We start from the raw sequence: 20,498 nt of genomic DNA on the forward strand, positions 1-20,498 counted from the left end.
GCCCACTGTCGAGATGGCCCCTCCCACGGACCCAATGCCCCGCCTTCTTCGTGTGATGCCCCGCCCCCTCGAGTTCACCCTCCCCCTCCCCCCACCCGCCCCCAACCCACCAACCGCGGGAGCCCGGAGGGTGGGAGACCCGGTGGGGGCGATGTCTCCACCCTGCCCCGGCCCGCTCCGTCCATCCGTCGGTCTGTCCGCTCCCGCCCCCTTCTCCCGTCTCCAATCCCCCCACACTCTGGAGGGCGGGCGGGCAGGCGGGTACGAGCGAGGGGTGTGCGCCGCTCTCTCCGCAGGGGGCGGGGGAGGCGGCCGCGCGGTGACGCGCGGGGCTGCTGCGGCTGCTCCGCCGGCGGATCATCACTCTCGGGCTGGGATGGACGCGGGGCGGGCGGGCCCTGGCGCGCGGAGCCAGGAGTCCGGGCCTCCTGGCTGCTGAGCGTCTCCCGAAGCCTCCCCTTTACCCCCGCTGCCCCTCCTAGGAGCCCTGCCGACCCCCACCCCGGGGCTCCAGACCCGGCTCCCGCCCTCCTCTGACTCCCTGGACCTCCCCCTCCCGCCCGCCCTCGGGATCGACTAGATCCCTCCCCCTCCCCGAGGATTCCGGCTGGATCCCTGCCCCTGCACCGCGGATCCTGCGCTCCCGGGCTCCGGGCCCCTGGGGATTGCCGTGGACACCTCTTCCCGCACCCGATCCCTTAGGATCTTCCGCCTGTACCACCTTCTGGTCCCTCGAAGCCGGCCCACGGAGCCAGTGGATCCCCAATCCAGTCCTGTCTCGTTGCCCCCTCTTCGCTCCGCCGGCCCCACTGCGGGGTTCCCTGTTCTCGGGTTCCTCCTGACCCCATCCCCTACCTCTCCTTTCCCCGGGGATCGACTGGATCCCGGCCCCGCCCCCCGGGGCTGGGGCGATCCCCCTCCCCCGCCCGGTGAGGCGCTGCGGGCGGGGGCTGGGCCTGCGGGGCCGCGGGGGCTCAGAGGCCGCCGCCCCCCTCCCGAAGCCCATCCGCCCCCTACTCGGAGCCCTGGATGGAGGCACCACGGCCCCAGGGCTGAGCCAGGTAGGAGCTAAGCCGGGCCGGGTGGAGGGGGGTGCGTGGCGGTCCACTGGGGTCTCCTTTTCCCCATCTCTCTCCCTGCGCCTGGTTTCCCCCCAGCCTGCTCTGTCTGCGTGTCTCCGCCTAGGGATGCTCTCGCCGTGTCTCTGCGTCTCGGTCTCTTTGTCTCTGCCTCTCTCCAGCCCATGAATGATCCTTTGAATGGGCCCACAGACCCCGTGTGTTCCCATCTCCCCCTCCCCCTCCTTCTCCCCTTCCCGGCCAAGCCATTTTCCCCACTGCAGGAAGGGGGGGGGGGGCTGCGGCCTGAGCCCCCCTCCCTCAATTCTCCCCGGCTGGGGGAGTCAGGCCTGGGCAGGAATGGAGAGAACAAGGCAGAGGGATAGGGAGAAGGAGGGGGAGAAAGATGTGGCAGACAGAGATGGGGCGAGAAAATGGGGGAGACAGAGGGAAAGAGGGGAGAGAGAGAGAGAAGTAGAAGGGGCTTAAGGGAGAAATTTGGGGAAGAGGTTTGAAGGAGAGAGAAAGATGAGCCACGGCGAGGAGGGAGATGTGGAAAGATTCGTAGAAGAGAGAAGGGGAAAGGACTGAAGGCAGAAACGAGAGCAAGCTGGAAGAGGCCGGGAAAGATGCTCCGAGGGAGCATCATGGAGAGGAGAGAGGGGAGGGGAGGGAAGGGAGAGAAGCTGGCAGTGAGGAGGCCAGGGGCCCAAAGTACCTTAAAGGGGGGGGGGGTGGCAGAAACAGACCATGTTAGTAGGGGGGGGGGGGGGAGGCAGGGCCATGGAAGCAGAACCCAGCCTGGCTTGGACAGAGGAGATCCTGAGGGAGCCAGCCCCAAGCCCCCTCCTGGTGATGGGGGAACAGGAGCTTAAGAGGACCTGAAGAGGGGGAGGGCACGATTGGGTGTGTGTGGTAAGGATTCCTGTGTCCTCAGCTCTGGAATAAATTGACACCTGCAGAGAGCCACCCGCGGGCTGGCGCCTGGCTCCGAAAACCCCGCGTCAGCAAACAGCTTTGGCGGCTGTTGGGGGGGGGGGGGGACAGGGGGCGCTTGCTGGAATGACCTGGGTGTCTGCCCCTTTGGTCTGATCTTGTCTCTTGTCCTGTCCCTGCTGTCCTGAGCATCCAGGCATCAGAGCAGCAACTGTGGGGGGGCTGGCAAGGGGAAGGGGACATCAGTAGCTGAGATGGGGTGAGCAGAAAGCCGAGGTTTGACCCCCCCCCAGGACGGAGGTCAAAATGCCACGCATGGAAGAGGCGTCTGGGGTGCAAGGCTGTTGGAGACTGTGGGAGGGGGGCAGTGGGTGGACGCATGTGATGCCCTCCAAACCCACCTCAGCACCCCTTCTCCCCAGCCAGAGGCCTGGTCACTAGGGCTAGGCTCTGATTGGCCCACAAGGGGCAAGAGGCGGATCTTTTAGGGTTCTCCAGGCCCCAATCTCCCGCTCCCCTCAACATATACACTTCTTTCTCTATGCTAAGGTTGGGGAAAACTCACGCCTCTGCCCTCATGCCCTGAATGTACCCTGCGACCAAGCCAGCCCCTTCCCCTCTTCCTCCAGACCCCCCTCTAGGGTTAAAGCTGCAGCCGGTTGCCGAGGTAACATTGCGGGGCAGCATCCCGTCGCCCGGCAACCGGCCGCAGGATCACGAATCTGTCCCCGGATTTGCCCCTCCAGCATCCCCTGCCTACTCGAGGCCCTGCCTCAAGGCACCTTAACTCCTGATGGAAGGAATGAGGAACACCTGGGGCAAAGGGGATCCCCCCGCCCCGACCCTGCTGCACAGATTCTTAGGGGATGGGCTGTGGAAGGAAGGAAAAGGTGCTGGGCTCCTGTGGTCCCAAGAAGGGCCCGAGTCTGGCCGGGGTGGGGGTTCAGTGCCTGGAAATTACAGCTGAGGAGTAATTAACACGTATAAACAAACCCGCCACTTCCTGCTAATTAATGGCTTGGTATTTTTATTTTCTCTTCCTTGTCTCTCTCATCCCTCCCAGGGAGGTGGGAACTGGGACTCCTGAGTCCCCCAGCAACGCCTGCCTAGGAGGGACAAAGCAGCTGGAAGGGTGGGGGGCAGGCTGGTTCTGGGGAGCTGGCCTGCTTCTCCTCTGGCTCTGTCCTGGACCTGTGCTGCATCTTGACCCTACCCTAGCCTTAGACTTTTCTATCTGGGTCCCTGCTTTGGGGGTGGGGTGCTGGGGTGGGAGGGGGAGGCACTAGGGGGCCGGACGGTGGAAGAAGGGGGGCAACTTGGTGTGGATTCCAAGTCACTAACCACTTGTCTCTTGTTTTCCCCATTCCCTTCTGTCTGCCCTGTCCAATTTCCCTTCCCTTCTTCCACTTCTCCCTATTGTTCTGTCTGTCTGTCTGTCTCTTGCATACCCCGTCCCTCCTCCCCCCCGCAGGTCGGGCCTGCCTTCACCTTCTCCCATTTCTTTCCCCTTCCCCACCCCTCGCCCCCTCCATGGAGAGGAACAGACCCCTTCTCTGTCCAGTCTAACCCAGGTCCCTCCCCACCCCCCTCCTCCCTCCTTTCCCCCACCCCCTTCCCCCCTCCTGGGGCAAGGGGGGCCTCCCTCCCTCTCCCCCCCCTTCTCTCTCTCTCCGAGGGGGGGGGTCCCGGGGAGGGAGGGGGGGTCCCCCGATCAGCATGTGGCTCCTGGCGCTGTGTCTGGTGGGGCTGGCAGGGGCTCAACGGGGGGGAGGGGGTCCTGGCGGCTCCCCGGGTGGCCCGGGTCTGGGCCTCAGCAGCCTCGGGGAGGAGCGCTTCCCAGTGGTGAACACGGCCTATGGGAGAGTGCGCGGCGTGCGCCGTGAGCTCAACAACGAGATCCTGGGCCCCGTCGTGCAGTTTTTGGGCGTACCCTACGCCACGCCACCCCTGGGCGCCCGCCGCTTCCAGCCGCCCGAGGCCCCCGCCTCGTGGCCCGGCGTGCGCAACGCCACCACCCTGCCGCCCGCCTGCCCGCAGAACCTGCACGGGGCGCTGCCCGCAATCATGCTGCCTGTGTGGTTCACCGACAACTTGGAGGCGGCCGCCACCTACGTGCAGAACCAGAGCGAGGACTGCCTGTATCTGAACCTCTACGTGCCCACCGAGGACGGTAAGGGCGCGGGCACCAGGCGGGGCACCCCGTGGACGCAGGCCACAAACGCGCATGCGGACCCTCGGGCGCCGGCCCCTGCTGGCCTTTGGGGGGGGCCGTGAGAGGCGCTGTGTGCCTGCGGGCGCCAAGTGCCCTCCGAGGGTGGCCCCGGGCGCCTGGCGGGCAGTCCCAGGAACGCATCCCACAGACAACCACCCCGGACGTTCTCTGGGGGGCTTAGCGACCCCATCCTCGCAAAGGCGCGCACAGAGTGGCCCCTGAGGGTGACCAGGCATCCGAAGGACCTGTTACCCGCCTAGACGCCCACTCCAGCTCTGTGCCACCTCCCACGCCCAGGCCTGGGCTCCTCCCGAGGAATACCCACTTTAGTGACTTCTGCCCCTCAAGACAGACAGAGACTCCCTTTCCTCCAGGTGTGCTTGGACAGACTGCCACCTCCCACATCGCATCCAGAGGGCCTCACCCGAGCTCAGCGTCTCCTCTTCAGGCAGCTCTGTCCCCTGACCCCTGTGCACCCCTGAAGGATCAGGGACCCCCCCCTCCCCCGCCTCGCCAGGGGCCCCTCCATTCAGAGCCCAGCACACCCATCCCCATCAGAACATCTTTCCCTCAGGGCTCTGGAGCGGGCTGCCCTCGTGAGGTGCGCCCCGGCAGGGCACACGGCCCCCAGCACACTGCCCGGAAAGTTCTCCCCGGGCCAGCCTTCAGCACACGGGGTATCTCTCAGGGTACCTTCCAGCTGTCCTTATATGATATCCTTGTATCACTGCTTCCGTCTATGTCCACGAACACCCCCATATCATTACTCCAGAACACCCCCACACCGCCACCTATGGATCACGTGATCTAGCGAGAGCGTTTACGGGAGTAACCCCGCACGTGGCCATTCACACCACAGTCCCCAGCACCCTCAACACCTCCCAGGCGTCGGTTACCCCAACCCTTCCTAGTCCCAGGAAGGGACTCGCATCACGACTCAGGCTGTGACAGTGCGCCCAACGGCCCTTTCCCCTACCCACAGATCCAGTGCTCGGACACCTCACGCCCAACACATTCCGTTCCAGCCACCCTGTGTTCCTTGTACCAGCCATGCACCCCAACACCGTAACCACCCTTCCCATAGAAACCATGCCTCCTAGCAACCCATGCCCACGACGCTCAGAAGTCTCACCTACTGCAATCCTACCCAGATTCCAAGCACCTCAATGCACCCCACACCTCCTCCCCAATACCGCGACCCCCTCCACGTGAGGGCCGTCCACCCCCCGCCCCCCTGCCCTCTCACGGGCCTCCCACCCCGACAGCCTACCTACCCCTAACGATGGCCTGTGAGTCGTCCACCCGGTACTTCCCACCAATGGGCTGTCCACCTTGCCCCCACGCCACCCACGCCCACACCTTCGGTATTTTTAACCGTCTCTTATCACAGACCTGCTTGGGGCCTGACACATTCAGGTGATCTCACTGAATCCTCACATCAGCTCTGGGAGGAAGAGGTTGACTCAGGCAGGCGCGCCCTCGCGCTGGCGCACGCGCGGGCACGGACGCACAACATTCTCACGCCCACACGTGCCCTGCTGACTTCATCCCCAGTCGCTTCCTGATCCTACTGGGTCCCTATGGGGCCATCACCGCCAGCTGGGAGAAGCCTTCCACAGACTGGCTTAGGCCTTGCGGACCCGTCCCTCCCCGCGCTGGTCCTTATGTCAATGCGGAGAGATCAATCAGCCGGGGGGACTGGGGGGGGGGGGGACCCCTCCGATTTCTGGGCTCTAGCTCTCCCCTGACCATTCCCCAGTCTGGGAGAAACCTGAAACCAAACTGCGAGCCCAGTCTGGGGCCTTTCCTTGACAAGGGGCACACTTTGTGCCTCCCGGCACGTTCTGGCTGGCACCTTATGTGTCAGGGCACTGTGTTTCCTGTTCCCTATGTGGGGACCGAACCCCGAACTGGGGAGGGGGCGCTTTCTGGCGTTAGAGCAGTGGCGGGGTGGGGTGGGGGGAGGTGCTCACGACCCTGGTGGGAAGTTTATCGTTCTGGACCGGGGTGGGGGAGAGTAGGCCTGGGTAAGGGGGGAGGTTGGGGGGTGCAGAGGGAAGAGGTGGAATGGAGGGCAAGACCTGATGACCCCTTTCCCTGCTTCGCCCCACACTGGGGAGGTGGGGTGAGAAGCCAGGCCCGTGAGTGCGGAAGGGAGAGGCGTGCTGGCGGGTGAGAGGCTGGGCAGGCGGGCGGGAGGCCCGACTGACCTACCCCCAGCCCTCCGGTGGGCAGCTGAGGGCCTCCAGAGGCTGCGAGCTCGGGAGTGGGGGGTCTCTGCTCTGCCACCCGGATCGGTCCTTTCCGCTGCAGCCCCCGTCTCTCAGTCTGGGGGAGCAGGCAGGTGCCGCTCGGGCCCTGAAGAGGGCCTGTGCAAGTGGTGGCCCCGTGGTACAGCTGGCCTTGGTGACCCGGGCTCGGGTGGGCCTCCCCTCCCCTCCCCACCCCCACCTCTAACACCGCTTAATTTCCAGCGATTAGCAAACACTTCGACAAGCCAAGTCAATGTCTTTAAAACAGGCTTCAGCCCACTCAGGCCCCGCCCCCCCCCCCCCCCCCTCCAAAACCAGCCTTTTCTTTGGGGCATGACTTTTTCCGGGAAGGGGAACAAAATCGGGTTGTAGAAACGTTTTTCTCTTTTCTTGGTTTCTTTTTCTTGCGACCAAATTTTGCTTTTTTCGGCTTATTTTTTCTGCCCCCACCCTCCCCTTTTCTGCTTTCTGCCCTCCCCTCCCCATCCACCACCTCCCCCCGACCCCCATCTTTCCCCACAAAATTGTCCTTTTTTCTCTGTTTTGTGTTCCCGGTCTTAGGTCCGCTCACAAAAAAACGTGACGAGGCGACGCTCAATCCGCCGGACACAGGTAGATTTAAAAATCCGGCTGCTGCATGTGGTTGCTGATAAGAGGACGGTCACGGCCCTGCCCCTAACTAAATGCCCCCGCAGCCCTCCAGGCCCCTAAGTCGTTGTCCCCAACTAAACACGAAAAAGAAAAGAAAAGAAAAATTTGTAATAATTGGAAACGAAAACGCAATCTGAACCATGTTGGACCCACTTAGCGAACCTGCAAGAAAAGCTAAACGCAGCAAAAATGAAAGTGAAAATACAATTGGATGTGTAGCGTTTGACAGAAATTTGGGCTGGTTTGCCACTCGTGACGAGTAACAGTTGAGGGAGAAAACAAAAAAGCCACACAAACTTTAATTTGGAGCAAGACTCCATTTGAAACAGACACAAATCTAAAGTTGGCAAATTGGTGGCCCAGTTGAAACGGCAGAACCAAAAGCCTGCTACGATTTCCAAAAGCCTAGCAGATGCAGGAAACGCAAACATTCGAAGCAAATTAAAGAATTTGGAAATTTTTGACAGCAGGGCCCAATAGCTTGGAGTTTCACCGCAAAATTTTGAAAAGAAAAAAAAAATGCAAAGAACTTTTTTCTTTTTTTCTTTTTTTCCGAAAAAAAAAATGGATCTTTTTGGGTTTGGGGGGTTTTTTGTTTTTTTTTTCTTTTCTTGTCGAATCTGCCCCCCCCCCCACCCCCGAGAGCTTCTTGTTTTTTGGGTGTTGTTTTTTTCTTTCTTTCTTCTTTCTTGATCCTGTTTTTTGTTGTTGGTTTTGAATTCTTGTCGCCCCCCAGCTCCCCTCCCTGCTCCTTCCCTTTCTGACCCCCCCCTCCTCCCACACTGGGAGTGGAGGGTGCTGGGTGGGGAGGAGGGGGAGAAACTGAGGACTTTAAGAGAGAGCCTTGCAGGGCGGACTCCAGCCCGAGTCTGGAGCAAGGGGAAGAACGAGGTTTGGAGAGGGCGCAGACAGGGCAGAGCCCATCAGGCATGGGGAGGTGGCAGAGAAGGTCCTGAGAGACTGGAGGCTGGAAAGCTGTCCGTAGGGGTGGAGGGGAGTGTCTCAGTGGCCTGCGGGCTGACCTCGTGGCAGGAGCAAAGTTTCCAGCAGGAGGGAGGTGAGCAGAGGCCCTGGGAATGGGCTGCGGAGGCCCAGGCCCGGCTCTCTCGTTTGTTGAATGCCCAGGCTAGTCAGACATGGCAGGTGTCAAGAAGGAGGAGGGCCCGTGGGGCCATGGGTGACCCCAGCCTGGCGCTGTGGCTGAATCGTGTGGGAGGGGCTGCAAGGGAGGGTACTTGCCATAGCCCTGGGGACCACTGTGGCGGGCCCTCCCAGGCTCCCACCCTCTTCTGGAATCTGTCACTCCTCGGTGTGGTCTGGAGGGCCTCAAGGGCCTACCGCACGTGGCAGTGATTGACGGGATCCTTTAGGGACGTGGCAAGAGGGATGTCCAGTGCAGAACCCAGGGTCAGGCCAGTTTGTTGCGGGGTGGGGGGGGGGGCGGTCTGAGAGTACAGAGCCGGGCCCTGGCTTTATCAGGCAGGCTCTCTCCCACCCTGCCTCCTCCTGCACAGTAATTAGGCTGGGGGTTGCCATGGTAACTGGGGAGGTGACCTAGAAAGGAATTAGGGCGGGGAGGAGACCAAGCCCCCAGGGACCCTAGGCTGGCACCCCCTCACCCACAGACCAGGCTACCATGTGGACGTGAGGCCCAAGGCCTGAGTCTGAGGAGCGGCCAGGACCCTCCCAGCATCCCTAGCGCCAGACTTGGGAGTCTGGTCTCCCTAGGAGCGGGAAGGCGATTTGCTGCGTGTGTGTGTGTGGGTTGGGGGGTCCCCCGGGTCCAGCAGATGCCCTGGGGAGGGTCCCCCGCTCACCCCGGCCTCTTAGGCTTCTCGGAAGGTCTGTGTGGCATTGGGAGACGTGCCGTGGGGCAGACTGGCAGGAGGTGAGGAGGGACCTTCGGCCAGGGCTAGACGGGGAGGGGGGGAGGGGAATCCGGTCTTGCCCCCCCAGGGATGGGAGCAACACGTCCCCTGAGCTCCGGGCCCGGTCCTCCGTAGCCCCAGGAGCTGGGCGGTGCTGCTTCTGGTCTGACTGTGCTCTTGTCCCCCGACCCTGGCCCACCGCCCGCCCCCTCCCCACGCAGATATCCGGGACTCTGGGAAGAAGCCCGTGATGCTGTTTCTGCACGGCGGCTCCTACATGGAGGGCACCGGCAACATGTTCGACGGCTCCGTCCTGGCCGCCTATGGGAACGTCATTGTAGCCACGCTCAACTACCGACTTGGGGTGCTCGGTGAGGGTGGACGGCCAACTCTAGGGGCTGGAGTCTGGGAGGGGGCCCTGGCGGGCGGTGTTCCCCTCGACCCGGCAGAAGCGGAAGGGCTTCTGGGCTAGACTGGGCTGCCCAGAGAGGGGGCCGGGGTGCTGCGACACCCCCAGGAAGGCCCTCTCCTCCTCTCCTCCCAGGTTTTCTCAGCACCGGGGACCAGGCTGCGAAAGGGAACTACGGCCTCCTGGACCAGATCCAGGCCCTGCGCTGGCTCAGCGAAAACATTGCCCACTTTGGGGGTGACCCCGAGCGCATCACCATCTTTGGATCTGGAGCGGGGGCCTCCTGTGTCAACCTTCTGATCCTCTCTCACCATTCGGAAGGTACCGGCGACCCCGCCGCCTGCCCCCTCTCCCCGTCCCCTTTGCCACACTCGGATGCTCCCGCCCCCCCCCCCCCCCTTCCCGCCTTGGGCTAACACAGCCCAGCCTGAGGTCTGCCTGTCCCTGCCAGGGTTGTTCCAGAAGGCCATCGCCCAGAGCGGCACCGCCATCTCCAGCTGGTCGGTCAACTACCAGCCGCTCAAGTACACGCGGCTGCTGGCGGCCAAGGTGGGCTGCGACCGCGAGGACAGCGCCGAGGCCGTGGAGTGTCTGCGCCGGAAGCCTTCCCGGGAGCTGGTGGACCAGGATGTGCAGCCCGCCCGGTATGGGGGTGGGAGAGGGCCCGGGCCAGGCCTTCACTTGCCTTGTTGGTTCCAAGGAGGTTGAGGGTGAGAGGTGCCCGCAGGCAAGGAGAGGTGGGCTTCGGGCCCCCCCACCGGCCCCGCCTTCTTCTCTCGGAAGCCTTCCCTAAGTGGAGGTGCCCAAACAGAGCGAGGGGGCGCACGGTGCCATGAGGTGCTTCAGGGACGACTTCCTGAGAGGCCAAGCACCCTGAAGACTCAGGAGATTTTTAAGTAGGGGAGAAGGGTCTTGTGAGCACAGGGCTCAGCAGGCTATGAGATGAGAGGAGGCCAGGGGGCAGGTGATGAGACCCTGACCCCTTCTCCCCAGCTACCACATCGCCTTCGGGCCCGTGGTGGACGGTGACGTCGTCCCCGATGACCCTGAGATCCTCATGCAGCAGGGAGAATTCCTCAACTATGACATGCTCATTGGTGTCAACCAAGGAGAAGGCCTCAAGTTCGTAGAGGACTCGGCGGAGAGCGAGGACGGCGTCTCCGCCAGCGCCTTCGACTTCACCGTCTCCAACTTCGTGGACAACCTGTATGGCTATCCGGAGGGCAAGGATGTGCTTCGAGAGACCATCAAGTTCATGTACACGGACTGGGCCGACCGGGACAACGGCGAGATGCGCCGAAAGACGCTGCTTGCGCTCTTTACAGACCACCAGTGGGTGGCGCCGGCCGTGGCCACCGCCAAGCTGCACGCTGACTACCAGTCCCCGGTCTACTTTTATACCTTCTACCACCACTGCCAGGCGGAGGGCCGGCCCGAGTGGGCGGACGCAGCGCACGGGGACGAACTACCCTACGTCTTCGGCGTGCCCATGGTGGGCGCCACCGACCTCTTCCCCTGCAACTTCTCCAAGAATGACGTCATGCTCAGCGCCGTGGTCATGACCTACTGGACCAACTTCGCCAAGACCGGGTGAGGGCCGGCGGGGCCGGGTGGGCGCCCCCTGCAGGCCAAGGCGCGCACACCCTCCATCCTCCGCGCGGTCTCCCTCGCGCCCCCCACACAGTCATCATTCCGGCATCTAACCCTGACCCTTCTCCGCCCAGGCACGTGCTGGACGCCTCCTCAGTGCCACGCACTGACCGTCCGCGGGGTCCGACAGAGAGGGCCCTGTCCTTCGCGGGGTGGGGCGGCTCGCTTGGCGGCTTTGGCTCCGGGTCTGTCTCTCCCGCCCTCCTCCTCCCTCTCTCCGGACACTCTGCTCTCGGTCTGATGCTCTGGGCTGTGTATGTGAGCGTGTGTGGGGATTTGTGTCTGTCCGGCTCTCTCTCACCGTCTCTTCGAATCCACGGATGCCTCTCCCTCTCTCTCTCTCTCTTCTGTTTACCTTTTGCCTGCTGGTTTCTCTCCTGTGTCTTCGACTCTCGGTTTCTGACGTTTTTATTTATTTTTGAGAGCTACAGACAGAGCGCGAGCAGGGGAGGGGCAGAGAGACAGACGGAGAGAGAGGGGGATGGAGACACAGAATCCGAAGCAGGCTCCAGGCTCTGAGCTGTCAGCCCAGAGCCCGATGCGGGGCTCGAACCCAGGAGATGTGAGATCACGACCTGAGCCGAGTCCGACGCTTAACCTACTGAGCCACCCGGGCACCCCTCTAAAATGTGTGCATCTCACTCAGTCGCAGCTGCTGCCCCTCTCACTGGCTGTCTCTCCTCCTGTCTCGTGTTCTCTGGCTTTCCTTCCGTGTCCCGGGCTCTCCGCATCTCTGTGGGGCGCGCGCGCGCACACACACACACACACACACACACCCCGTCCCCCACCCCCTCCCCCTCGGGGCCTCCCCCTCACTCCCCCTCTCCCTGCCCTCCTGTGCCCACAGCGACCCCAACCAGCCGGTGCCGCAGGACACCAAGTTCATCCACACCAAGCCCAACCGCTTCGAGGAGGTCGTGTGGAGCAAGTTCAACAGCAAGGAGAAGCAGTACCTGCACATCGGCCTGAAGCCGCGCGTGCGCGACAACTACCGCGCCAACAAGGTGGCCTTCTGGCTGGAGCTCGTGCCGCACCTGCACAACCTGCACACGGAGCTCTTCACCACCACCACGCGCCTGCCGCCCTACGCCACGCGCTGGCCGCCGCGCCCCCCGCCCGGCGCCCCGGGCACCCGCCGGCCCCCGCCGCCCGCCACGCTGCCGCCCGAGCCCGAGCCCGAGCCGGGGCCCCGGGCCTACGACCGCTTCCCGGGGGACTCCCGAGACTACTCCACGGAGCTCAGCGTCACGGTGGCCGTGGGCGCCTCGCTCCTCTTCCTCAACATCCTCGCCTTCGCCGCGCTCTACTACAAGCGGGACCGGCGGCAGGAGCTGCGGTGCCGGCGGCTCAGCCCCCCGGGCGGCTCGGGCTCCGGCGTGCCGGGAGGGGGCGCCCTGCTGCCCGCCGCCGGCCGCGAGCTGCCGCCCGAGGAGGAGCTCGTGTCGCTGCAGCTGAAGCGGGCGGGCGGCGTCGGGGCGGACCCCGCCGAGGCCCTGCGCCCCGCCTGCCCGCCCGACTACACCCTGGCCCTGCGCCGGGCGCCGGACGACGTGCCTCTGCTGGCCCCCGGGGCCCTGACCCTGCTGCCCAGCGGCCTGGGGCCCCCGCCGCCGCCGCCGCCCCCCTCCCTCCACCCCTTCGGGCCCTTCCCCCCGCCGCCCCCCACCGCTACCAGCCACAACAACACGCTACCGCACCCCCACTCCACCACTCGGGTATAGGGGGCGGCGGGGGGAGGCCCTCCTCCTCCCCAGCCGTCCCCCCACCCCCACCAACCCCCCCACCCCCCACCCCCCGCCGGCGGGCAGTGCCGCTCGCTCGGGAGGCAGGGAGGACCGCTCGGCGACAGGCTTTTCCTGCGCGGGGAGTGGCGGGGGCGGGGGGCGTCACGCGCGGAGGAGCATGAGGTGGACACGGGTTTTCCTCGCCAGGATGCCGAGAGGCCCTTTCTCTTCTCTGGACCTGGGCCTCGGAACAACTCGGGGGGGGGCGTTTCATCCCCTCCATTGGGACACCAGTCTTAGGTGTGCGGAAACGTGGAAGTATTTTCCCACGTGGAGGTGTGCTTTCTCACGAGGGGGTGCGTTTTGCCATGTGCAGGGTGAGGTTTTTTTTTTGCCGCCCTGGACACATGTTGGCCCCCTCGAAGAGTTTCTGCGGGGATTTGTACCCCAGAATCCCGTTCCCTCCTGCCTTCTCCCACCTCCTCCCCTCCCCCACCCCATGGAGACCCTGGAAATGGCGTGTTCACGGACCCGTGACCCTTGGCCACCGGACAGACACAGCAGGGTGGTGCCTGGGAAGCAGCGAGGAAATCACAGTCCCCCCCCCCCCCCCCCGCCCACCCCCACCCCCACCCCGGCTCCCTGCCCCACCCCCCTCTGCCCCAGCCAAGCATGTTTATTCCCCCCACCCCTGGCATATGTCAGATGAAGCACGTTCTCTGGGTGGGCCTGGCCTTCGCAGACGACAGACACAGATTCCCTGCCAGGGGAGGGAGGGAGGAGATCCGTGCACCCCCGTGCTCCACGGGGAACTTGTTTCCCCACGGGTCCGGGACACATTTCTCTGGGTGGAAACGCCTTCTTGCATGTGGATGTGTGTGTTCCCATGCGGACGGCCCCCGGCTCTCCGGCGCTCCTTGGCCTCCCCGCCAGGTCCAAGAAGGCCTAGCGCCCCGTTCCTCCCCACCCGGCAGGTGGGGACAGACTCCCGACAGACAGAAGCTGGGGGGGGGGGGATGTACAACTCCTGGGGGCAGAGCTCTGCCCCTCTCCAAGAGATGCTAAGTTGGGGGGGCATGGCGTGCCACCCACAGAGGCCATGCATGTTTGACCAAAGCCCTCACTGGGGTCTGAGGACAGCCTTTCCCTCAGTCCTCAGATCATTGCTCATCCGTGCCAAACTGCGTAGGTGGGTTTGAGGGGTGGGGTGGGGGGAAGACCCTCAAAACGTGCCAAGGATTCCCCAGTCCTGGGCCAGGGCAGGTAACTGTGGAGACAGGGGGGGACACGGGGTGGGGGGGGGAGGGGAAGCGGCAGCTACAAGGGTCCCGCCTGTGTCTCCGCTCTTCACTGTGTCTCATCCCCTCCTTCGGTGCCTCGGTGTCCTAATCCCCCAACCCTGTCTCCCTCTTTGAAGCCATCCCGTCTCGATGTCAGACCACCATCTCCCCTTGGATGTCCTCCCCTTCTCTGACCTGGCCCCCCCTTCCCTCAGCCGGCCAGGGCTCAAGGAAAGGCGCGGGGGAGAGCAGGGGGGCGAGGCTTCGAGGGACAGGTTGGAGAGAGAATGAGGTCAGCCGTGCCCAGGAACAGATGGAGGGGCAGTGGGGGGCGGGGCCTGGGCAGACAGCAGCAGGGAGAATCTGAAAGGACATGTGTGAGGTGACTGCCCGGGAAGGAGGTGCCCCAGGACAAAGGGCTTGGGCCTCTGGGGACAGGAACGTCGTCAGGAAGGGTTTGAAGGGACATCAGCAGGAGGAGCATCCTCGCCTGCTGGCATTTTGCGGGTTTGTGCCAAACTTGAGTAGGGGGTGGGGTGCTGTCTTCCACACCCGGGTCCAGAACCCCTGGCCTTGGCTCCCCAAAGCCCTTGCCTCCTGACTGTCCCTTCTCCCACCTCCCCCATGGAGACTTAGTTCTTTTCTGCCCCCTTCCCTTGCCTGGTCTAGCTCCTCTCCAAACAGCCACGTCCTCTAAATGCTAGGGACCTGGGCCCCGAACCCTGTAGACAGATGCCCCCCCCAAGCTGGGGCACGGGAGGGGGGCTGGGGGACCCCATGATTCAGCCACGGACTCCAATGCCCAGCCCCTCTCCCCAGAACAACCCCCTGACAATCCCATGTCCCTGCCCCAACCCTTCGCGGCTCTGTACACATTTTTAAACCTGGCAAAAGATGAAGAGAATATTGTAAATATAAAAATTTAACTGTTGTTCGTGCGTGCTCTGATGGGGGTGGGGGCCCGAGGAAACGAGCCGTCGGGAGGCCCCCCTGCCCGCGCCGGGGAGGCAGTCGGAGCCCACAGCCCATCTCGGCTGATGGCTTCGAAGGCTGAGAGAAAGGGGGAGAGGGTGCTGGGGTGAGGCTGCTATGGTGGCAGGGTTGTTTGGGGAGTTCCGTTCGGGGCCCAGGTGTGGGCAGGGGCTGAGCCTGGTGTAGAGGAGGAGCGGGCAGGGGCTGATGGGGGCGGGCAGCAGACAGGCCAGAGGGTCAGCCACGGGCCCAAGACTCTCCCTCTTGGCACATTGTGAGGGAGAGCCCCGGCATCATTGTGACCCGCTTACCCCCAGGAGCTTCTGGGACAGGCGGGCGGGCGGGCAGGCAGACGCTGTGGGCACAGTGGGCTGGGGGCCTAGGGGCCCCGGTGGCCCTAGGGACCCCCATGGCCATGGCTGAGCGGCCACGGCCTGGGTGGGCCTCATATCCCAGCTCCAGCACCAACAGCTGTCAGGACCTGGGCAACTCCATCCTGTTGCTGCTGGGTCTCATCATCTGCATTAACATTGGCATCAATATGGTGACGCTGGTCAGGGCGGTTCTGGCGGGAGGGGGACGGCAGGAGGGCTGGGGGAGGGCCTGGTGGCTGGGGCCTGCCTGGGGTCATTGTGTTCTCCATCGCCTAGCTCTGGCGCAGACTCCGCGCCTTCTTACATCGGGTGTTCCATGTTGTTTATGAGAAAGGTAAGCGGAGGCTGCTGGGGGCATAGGAGAGGCAGGACCCAGGGGTCTCCAGGCCTGACCCTGAGCCGGCCCCTTCCTCTCCAGCTTTCCCCTCTCAGACCCCACGGCGGTGCCCCCTCTCCCCCCACCCTGCACCCTGCCCTCCCCATCCCTGGAGGAACCAGCCTCCTCCCCCCCCCCCCCCGCCCCAGCCTCTCGCCTCCCCTTGATCCACAGAAGCTTCTAAGCCATCCTCACCTGAGAAGCAGACCCAGCCTCCGAAACAGAGCACCCCTGCGGTCCACCTTCGATGCACCATGGACCCTGTGAAAATGAACGTGACTCCCCCACCCACTCGCCGCCATCGCCACAGGGGCTCCTCGAGGCGCCAGGGGCACCACCCGGTCGCCTGGGCCCCCGACACTGACGACGAGGAGAAGCCCCCACATCGGCACCCAGCAGTCTGCTCCCACAACTGGGATCACTGCGCAGACTGGGAAAGCTTCCAATCCACCCAGGGGCTCTGGGCTCCCCACACCATTCGCTTCCAGCAGACCGTAGAAGGAAAGCCCCTCAAAGGAGAGATGCCGTCGGAGCTGGGCCTGGAGGCCTACGTGTACCCGGTGAACCCCCCACCCCCGAGCCCAAAGGCCCCGAGCCACAACAACTGTGGGGCGGGGGCGGGGGCGGGGACCCAGGCCGAGCAGGAGGAGGGCGCCCCTGCCCCTCCGGCCCCGCCTCCTGCCCGGGGCCCCGCAATCGTCCCAGACCTCCCCGGGCGCCCCTCCTCGCGCCGCGTATTGTATGACGCCCGAGAAGTGAGGCGGCGCCTCCGGGAGCTGACCCGCGAGGTAGAGGCCCTGTCCCACTGCTACCCGCTGATCTCCAAGTCCGGCAATGCCGAGGGGACGGGCAAGGACTGGGTACACCGTTCCCTGGCAGAGAGGTGACCGGGAGACAAATAAAAGGAAGAGAGGAGGTGGTTTGTGATGGTGTGGTGGGGAGGGGGGTGCCAGGGTCCCCACGGCACCCAAAAGCCCTGGTCGCTAAGACAACGCTCTCCCTGGCAACAGGGCCTAGAGAGCCCTAAGGACCCTCATCCACCTCTTGGCTGCCCTGGGCCCTGCCCACAGCTCTTTTTTCCTTCCAACGTTCCCACCTGTAGCTCCCGTTTCCCTTGGTGCCCAGAGCAGGTCCCCCAAATCCCTCCCCAGATCCTCAGGCAGACCTGCACTAGAGGGGGACCCCATCCCCATGGCCCTAGCCCTCGAGTGGCCTGGTTTCCGCCAGAGGTAGGCTGCAGCCACAGGGCGCGGTGTGGTTGCCTCTTAAAGCCCTGGTTTCTTGGAGGGTGGCCGGCCGACCGAGAGATCCAGGCCTTCAGAATTTCCCGGCCGGGACCTGAGGTTCTCGTACCCTAGAGTAGGCTCAGAGCAGAGGATGAAATCCTGGGGACATTCTCTGTGACTTCGCTCCTCTGATTAGCACCTGCCTGTCACAATGAGGAGAGCGAGGCTCAGAGAGGATAAGAGACTTATTCGCGGTCACACAGACACCAGGGATCAACCTCGCGGCCCCTGAGGCTCCGGGCACTGCTCCCGCGGGTAGATTTCACGGCCACCGAGTCAGCCTGGCCCAGCAGAATCTCCCACCTTCCTCAGCTTGCCGTGTGAACTCATCAGAATATTCCATCCACAGAGAGCAGGGAAACCCAGGCCCTACCCCACTCCTAGACAGTTGGGGTCACAGGCATGCACCCACGTACACGTGCACAGGCACGACCTTAGGGAAGGGAAGCCACGTGAGGGCAGGCGCCCAGGCGGAAGCAGCTTGGACTTCACCTTCCGGAGCAGGTGGAGTTCTGGAAGGCCCTTTGTGAATCAGCCTGCTTTAAGCTGATTCCCTTCAGTGAGTATGTCCCTACTAGGCGTTTGGAGGTTGGAGGGGAAACGCCCTGCCCGTCGGTTCTTCCTTTATTTTTGCTGAGTTGTTCCTCGAGCCAACCAAAGACTAGAGGTCCCCGGGGCACCACTTGCACGGACCCCCAGCGACGAACCTGGTTTAAAAGAAGACTCCTTCTGGCACATCGACAATTACATCTGTGCTGTGCTTTGTGTATTTCATGAGTTTTTTTTTTCTTAAGGTGGGAGCCAACAGTGTTTCAACTTGGAGGGATGGGCCAGTGGGAGGGCAGTTGGTTAGGAAGGGGAGAGACCACGGTTGGCGGTGGTCCCTGGCCGAGCGACCCCGGCAAGGCGGTGGTCAGTCTTGCTCTGAAGCGAAGCGGTCGCTGGGTTCAGTGACCACCACGCCTATGGCTGCAGCCACTGGCAGGACAGGGAGCGAAAACTGCAACCCTAGAGGGGACTCTCGCTGTCACCTTAGCTGCTGGCCCCAAGTGGGCGCGGGTGGAGAGTTCCATCAGGCTACTAAGCTGCCCTAAGGTCTCGAAAGAACAATGCACTGGAGGAAATCCTTTCTGGCTGATTCGGTCCCTATGAAGACTGTCTTGTGCCCACAGCTACCATATTTTGCAAATCCGCAATCAGGTGTTGACTTAAGCAAAGCCCTATGGAGACAGAGAGACAGAGGGAGCTCTGGGGTATCTGGGGACTGGACTCCCATCAGGTCGCAGCCAAGGTCAGAGACGGCCATGTAAAGAGCAAGCCAAGTGGATAAAGGAGCTGCCAGACGCTCATTGTGACTCCCCTGCCATGTGCCTCATTGTGACCCAACAGCCTCACCAGCTGGTAGGTGTCCCCAGGTCCTGGCATGAGCACAGTGTGGTCGGGGTGGGGGGGGGGCGCGGTGGCCCAGGTGGCCCTAGGACCCCCCCACCATGGAAAACCAGCTCTATTATGACAGCCTGGGGTCCTGCAGTCAATACCAAGAAGCTCCCCAGGGTGCCAACGACTTACTGCTCCTGCTGCTGGGTCTCGTCATTCTTGTCAACATTGGGATCAACGTGGTAACTGCGGTCAGTGAGGCATGGCCGTGGGCCACCCCGCCACCCCGGGGTGGAGAGGGCTGGGGGCGGACGTGGTCTTCACTCCCACCCCACCGTACCCCCAGATGTGGCATGGACTCCAGAATGCCTTAGACAAGATGATACATTGGATTCATCTGAAAAGTGAGTATGGCAGCAAGAGAGGTAGGGGACACCCCTCCCCCCGAGGCCACCGTCACCACCCTAGAAACCCAGGCCGCACTGTTCCCAACCCCGAGCTCTTCTGACATTCACCCTGTCCTCACGGACTCTCGTCGCCCCCAGATGAAATCTTCCAGGCTTCCGAAGGTTCCCCCAAAGACGCCCCGGCCAAGACCCAAGACGTTCACATCCACTGTGCCCTGGACCCTGTAGAAGTGAAGATGGCCCGGCCCACCTGCCATCGCTCTTCCTCCTACCGCTGTCTCCGCAGCCCCCGCTGCAGCTGTCGCCGCCACCGCCGCTGCAGCCACCGCCGTGGCCGGCACCCCAGCCACCACCGCCCCTGCAGCCACCAGTGGGGACTGAGGAACCATAGGCATTTTCCCCCCAACCGCTCCGTCTTCCACAGTCACTGTCACAGCCCCAAGATGTCACAGCTGCGGCCAGTGCCCTCCTTTGATGAGGACAACCTAGACTCCTGTCTGGAGGAGGATGACCTATCCTTCCCGCACCCCAAGTACCCATGGCGGGGCTGGAGAGGGCTCTACCAGCCGGTGGGCCTGCCCTCCAACTTGGGGCTGTGGGGCCGCCAGGGTGGGATCCTGGCCAGCCTGCCACCACCTTCTCTGTACCTGTCACCTGAGCCGCGCCGCATGCCCAAGCGCGTGGAGGCCAAGTCGGAGCTGAGGCTGCAGTCCTATGGGCCCCACTGCCCCCAGTCCCGAATCTGGGGCAATCTGGAGGCTGAGCAGCGGACCCCGTCTCCACCACCCGTCCGCCGGCTGCCCCCCGACCCCCCCCGGGTCCCCGCGGGACACAGCCCTTACCCCTCAGGGGCCCAGCTACTCCATGACTCCCGGAATCAGCGGTGGCGTGGTCTGGAGGGCTCCGGACCCCCCTGTGCCCTGGTGCCCCGGGGGTCCCGGCCCGAGGCCCGGGAGCCCTGCTGCCCCCAGGCCCACTGGCAGAGCCTCCCTGGCCACGCTCACAGCCAGTCCAACCGCAGCCCCCACCCATCCACGGGGCACTTGGGCTACGGCGCCCGGGACCCCCACGAGGTTCGGCGCCGGAGGGGCGAATGCACCGAGGCAACGCCCGCCCGGCACCCTCTGACCACCGCATCCCTCACCGTGCTGGGCGAGACCTCCCACCGACGGGCCCCGGCTCCCGGCTCAGCCCTGCTGCCCCGCTCCTCCCAGCCCCTGCCCGAAGTCCAGGCTCCGGAGCCGCCCCCAGCCCAGCCCACCTTCAGGCCACTCAGCCGGACCCCGGGGGCCAATGGCAGCTACCAGGTATACGACAGCCTGGAGCTGAAGCGGCAGGTCCAGGAGAGCAGAGCGCGGGCCAGCTCCCTGCCGCCCCCCCGCACCTCGGCCTCCAGGCCCTCCCTGCACAGGAGCCGGAACGGGAAACTCCACTGACCGGCGGGGAACACGGGTGGTGGGGGGGCGTGGAGAGAGGAATAAAGAGCAACAAAGTCCAGGAAGCGCTGTGATGTTCTGTGGCTTGGAATCGCCCCCTCCTCCTGCCAGCCCGGGTCCCCGCTCTTGGCTTCCTGACACGAGAAGCCAGTGTCCCCTTATCCGCGTGAGGCTCCCCTCGGCGGCGGCCACGCCCCCCCCCCCCCCCGGCCCCCGCAGGCCCCACGGTC

The 20,498-nt window shown here is 64.0% G+C and overlaps 3 protein-coding genes across 9 annotated transcripts; all 3 read left to right on the plus strand.

The window, feature by feature from the left end:
• The first annotated feature begins 96 nt into the window (after window positions 1-96).
• Window positions 97-14,971, plus strand: NLGN2 (neuroligin 2). 3 transcript variants are annotated; one of them, XM_027047588.2, is made up of 8 exons: window positions 98-1,061; window positions 3,466-4,164; window positions 7,020-7,070; window positions 9,199-9,348; window positions 9,522-9,707; window positions 9,838-10,030; window positions 10,380-10,976; window positions 11,884-14,971. In XM_027047588.2, exons 2-8 carry the CDS (start codon window positions 3,711-3,713, stop codon window positions 12,755-12,757), a joined length of 2,505 nt encoding a protein of 834 aa, XP_026903389.1. In that variant the 5' UTR covers window positions 98-1,061; window positions 3,466-3,710; the 3' UTR covers window positions 12,758-14,971. The 3 variants fall into 3 exon arrangements, with proteins under 3 accessions (XP_026903390.1, XP_026903389.1, XP_053067784.1); XM_053211809.1 differs by having other exon boundaries at window positions 99-1,061; window positions 4,032-4,164; XM_027047589.2 differs by lacking the exon at window positions 7,020-7,070 and having other exon boundaries at window positions 97-1,061.
• A 394-nt stretch (window positions 14,972-15,365) lies between these two features.
• Window positions 15,366-16,677, plus strand: SPEM1 (spermatid maturation 1). Of its 2 annotated transcripts, none has more exons than XM_027047603.2 (3): window positions 15,366-15,565; window positions 15,663-15,720; window positions 15,937-16,677. In XM_027047603.2, exons 1-3 carry the CDS (start codon window positions 15,422-15,424, stop codon window positions 16,647-16,649), a joined length of 915 nt encoding a protein of 304 aa, XP_026903404.1. In that variant the 5' UTR covers window positions 15,366-15,421; the 3' UTR covers window positions 16,650-16,677. The 2 variants fall into 2 exon arrangements, with proteins under 2 accessions (XP_026903404.1, XP_026903405.1); XM_027047604.2 differs by having other exon boundaries at window positions 15,366-15,556.
• Window positions 16,678-16,826: 149 nt separating this feature from the next.
• SPEM2 (SPEM family member 2) lies at window positions 16,827-20,326 on the plus strand. Of its 4 annotated transcripts, none has more exons than XM_027047601.2 (4): window positions 16,827-18,449; window positions 18,565-18,676; window positions 18,772-18,829; window positions 19,119-20,326. In XM_027047601.2, exons 1-4 carry the CDS (start codon window positions 18,414-18,416, stop codon window positions 20,266-20,268), a joined length of 1,356 nt encoding a protein of 451 aa, XP_026903402.1. In that variant the 5' UTR covers window positions 16,827-18,413; the 3' UTR covers window positions 20,269-20,326. The 4 variants fall into 4 exon arrangements, with proteins under 4 accessions (XP_026903402.1, XP_026903403.1, XP_026903401.1 ...); XM_027047602.2 differs by having other exon boundaries at window positions 19,257-20,326; XM_027047600.2 differs by lacking the exon at window positions 18,772-18,829 and having other exon boundaries at window positions 18,971-20,326.
• The last annotated feature ends 172 nt before the right edge of the window (window positions 20,327-20,498 follow it).

This window comes from Acinonyx jubatus, chromosome E1 (genome assembly GCF_027475565.1).
Source record: "Acinonyx jubatus isolate Ajub_Pintada_27869175 chromosome E1, VMU_Ajub_asm_v1.0, whole genome shotgun sequence".
Taxonomy (NCBI): Eukaryota; Metazoa; Chordata; class Mammalia; order Carnivora; family Felidae; genus Acinonyx; species Acinonyx jubatus.

Excerpts from the sequence above, each read along its gene's own strand:
- NLGN2 (XM_027047588.2), top strand. The coding sequence starts at position 3,711 with ATGTGGCTCCTGGCGCTGTGTCTGGTGGGGCTGGCAGGGGCTCAACGG. Across the intron at positions 4,165-7,019 it reads CTACGTGCCCACCGAGGACG|GTCCGCTCACAAAAAAACGT; the intron begins GTAAGGGCGCGG and ends TCCCGGTCTTAG. Across the intron at positions 7,071-9,198 it reads GCTCAATCCGCCGGACACAG|ATATCCGGGACTCTGGGAAG; the intron begins GTAGATTTAAAA and ends CTCCCCACGCAG.
- SPEM2 (XM_027047599.2), top strand. The coding sequence starts at position 18,539 with ATGGAAAACCAGCTCTATTATGACAGCCTGGGGTCCTGCAGTCAATAC. Across the intron at positions 18,677-18,771 it reads GGATCAACGTGGTAACTGCG|ATGTGGCATGGACTCCAGAA; the intron begins GTCAGTGAGGCA and ends CCGTACCCCCAG. Across the intron at positions 18,830-18,970 it reads ACATTGGATTCATCTGAAAA|ATGAAATCTTCCAGGCTTCC; the intron begins GTGAGTATGGCA and ends CGTCGCCCCCAG.
- SPEM1 (XM_027047603.2), top strand. The coding sequence starts at position 15,422 with ATGGCCATGGCTGAGCGGCCACGGCCTGGGTGGGCCTCATATCCCAGC. Across the intron at positions 15,566-15,662 it reads GCATCAATATGGTGACGCTG|CTCTGGCGCAGACTCCGCGC; the intron begins GTCAGGGCGGTT and ends TCCATCGCCTAG. Across the intron at positions 15,721-15,936 it reads CCATGTTGTTTATGAGAAAG|AAGCTTCTAAGCCATCCTCA; the intron begins GTAAGCGGAGGC and ends CTTGATCCACAG.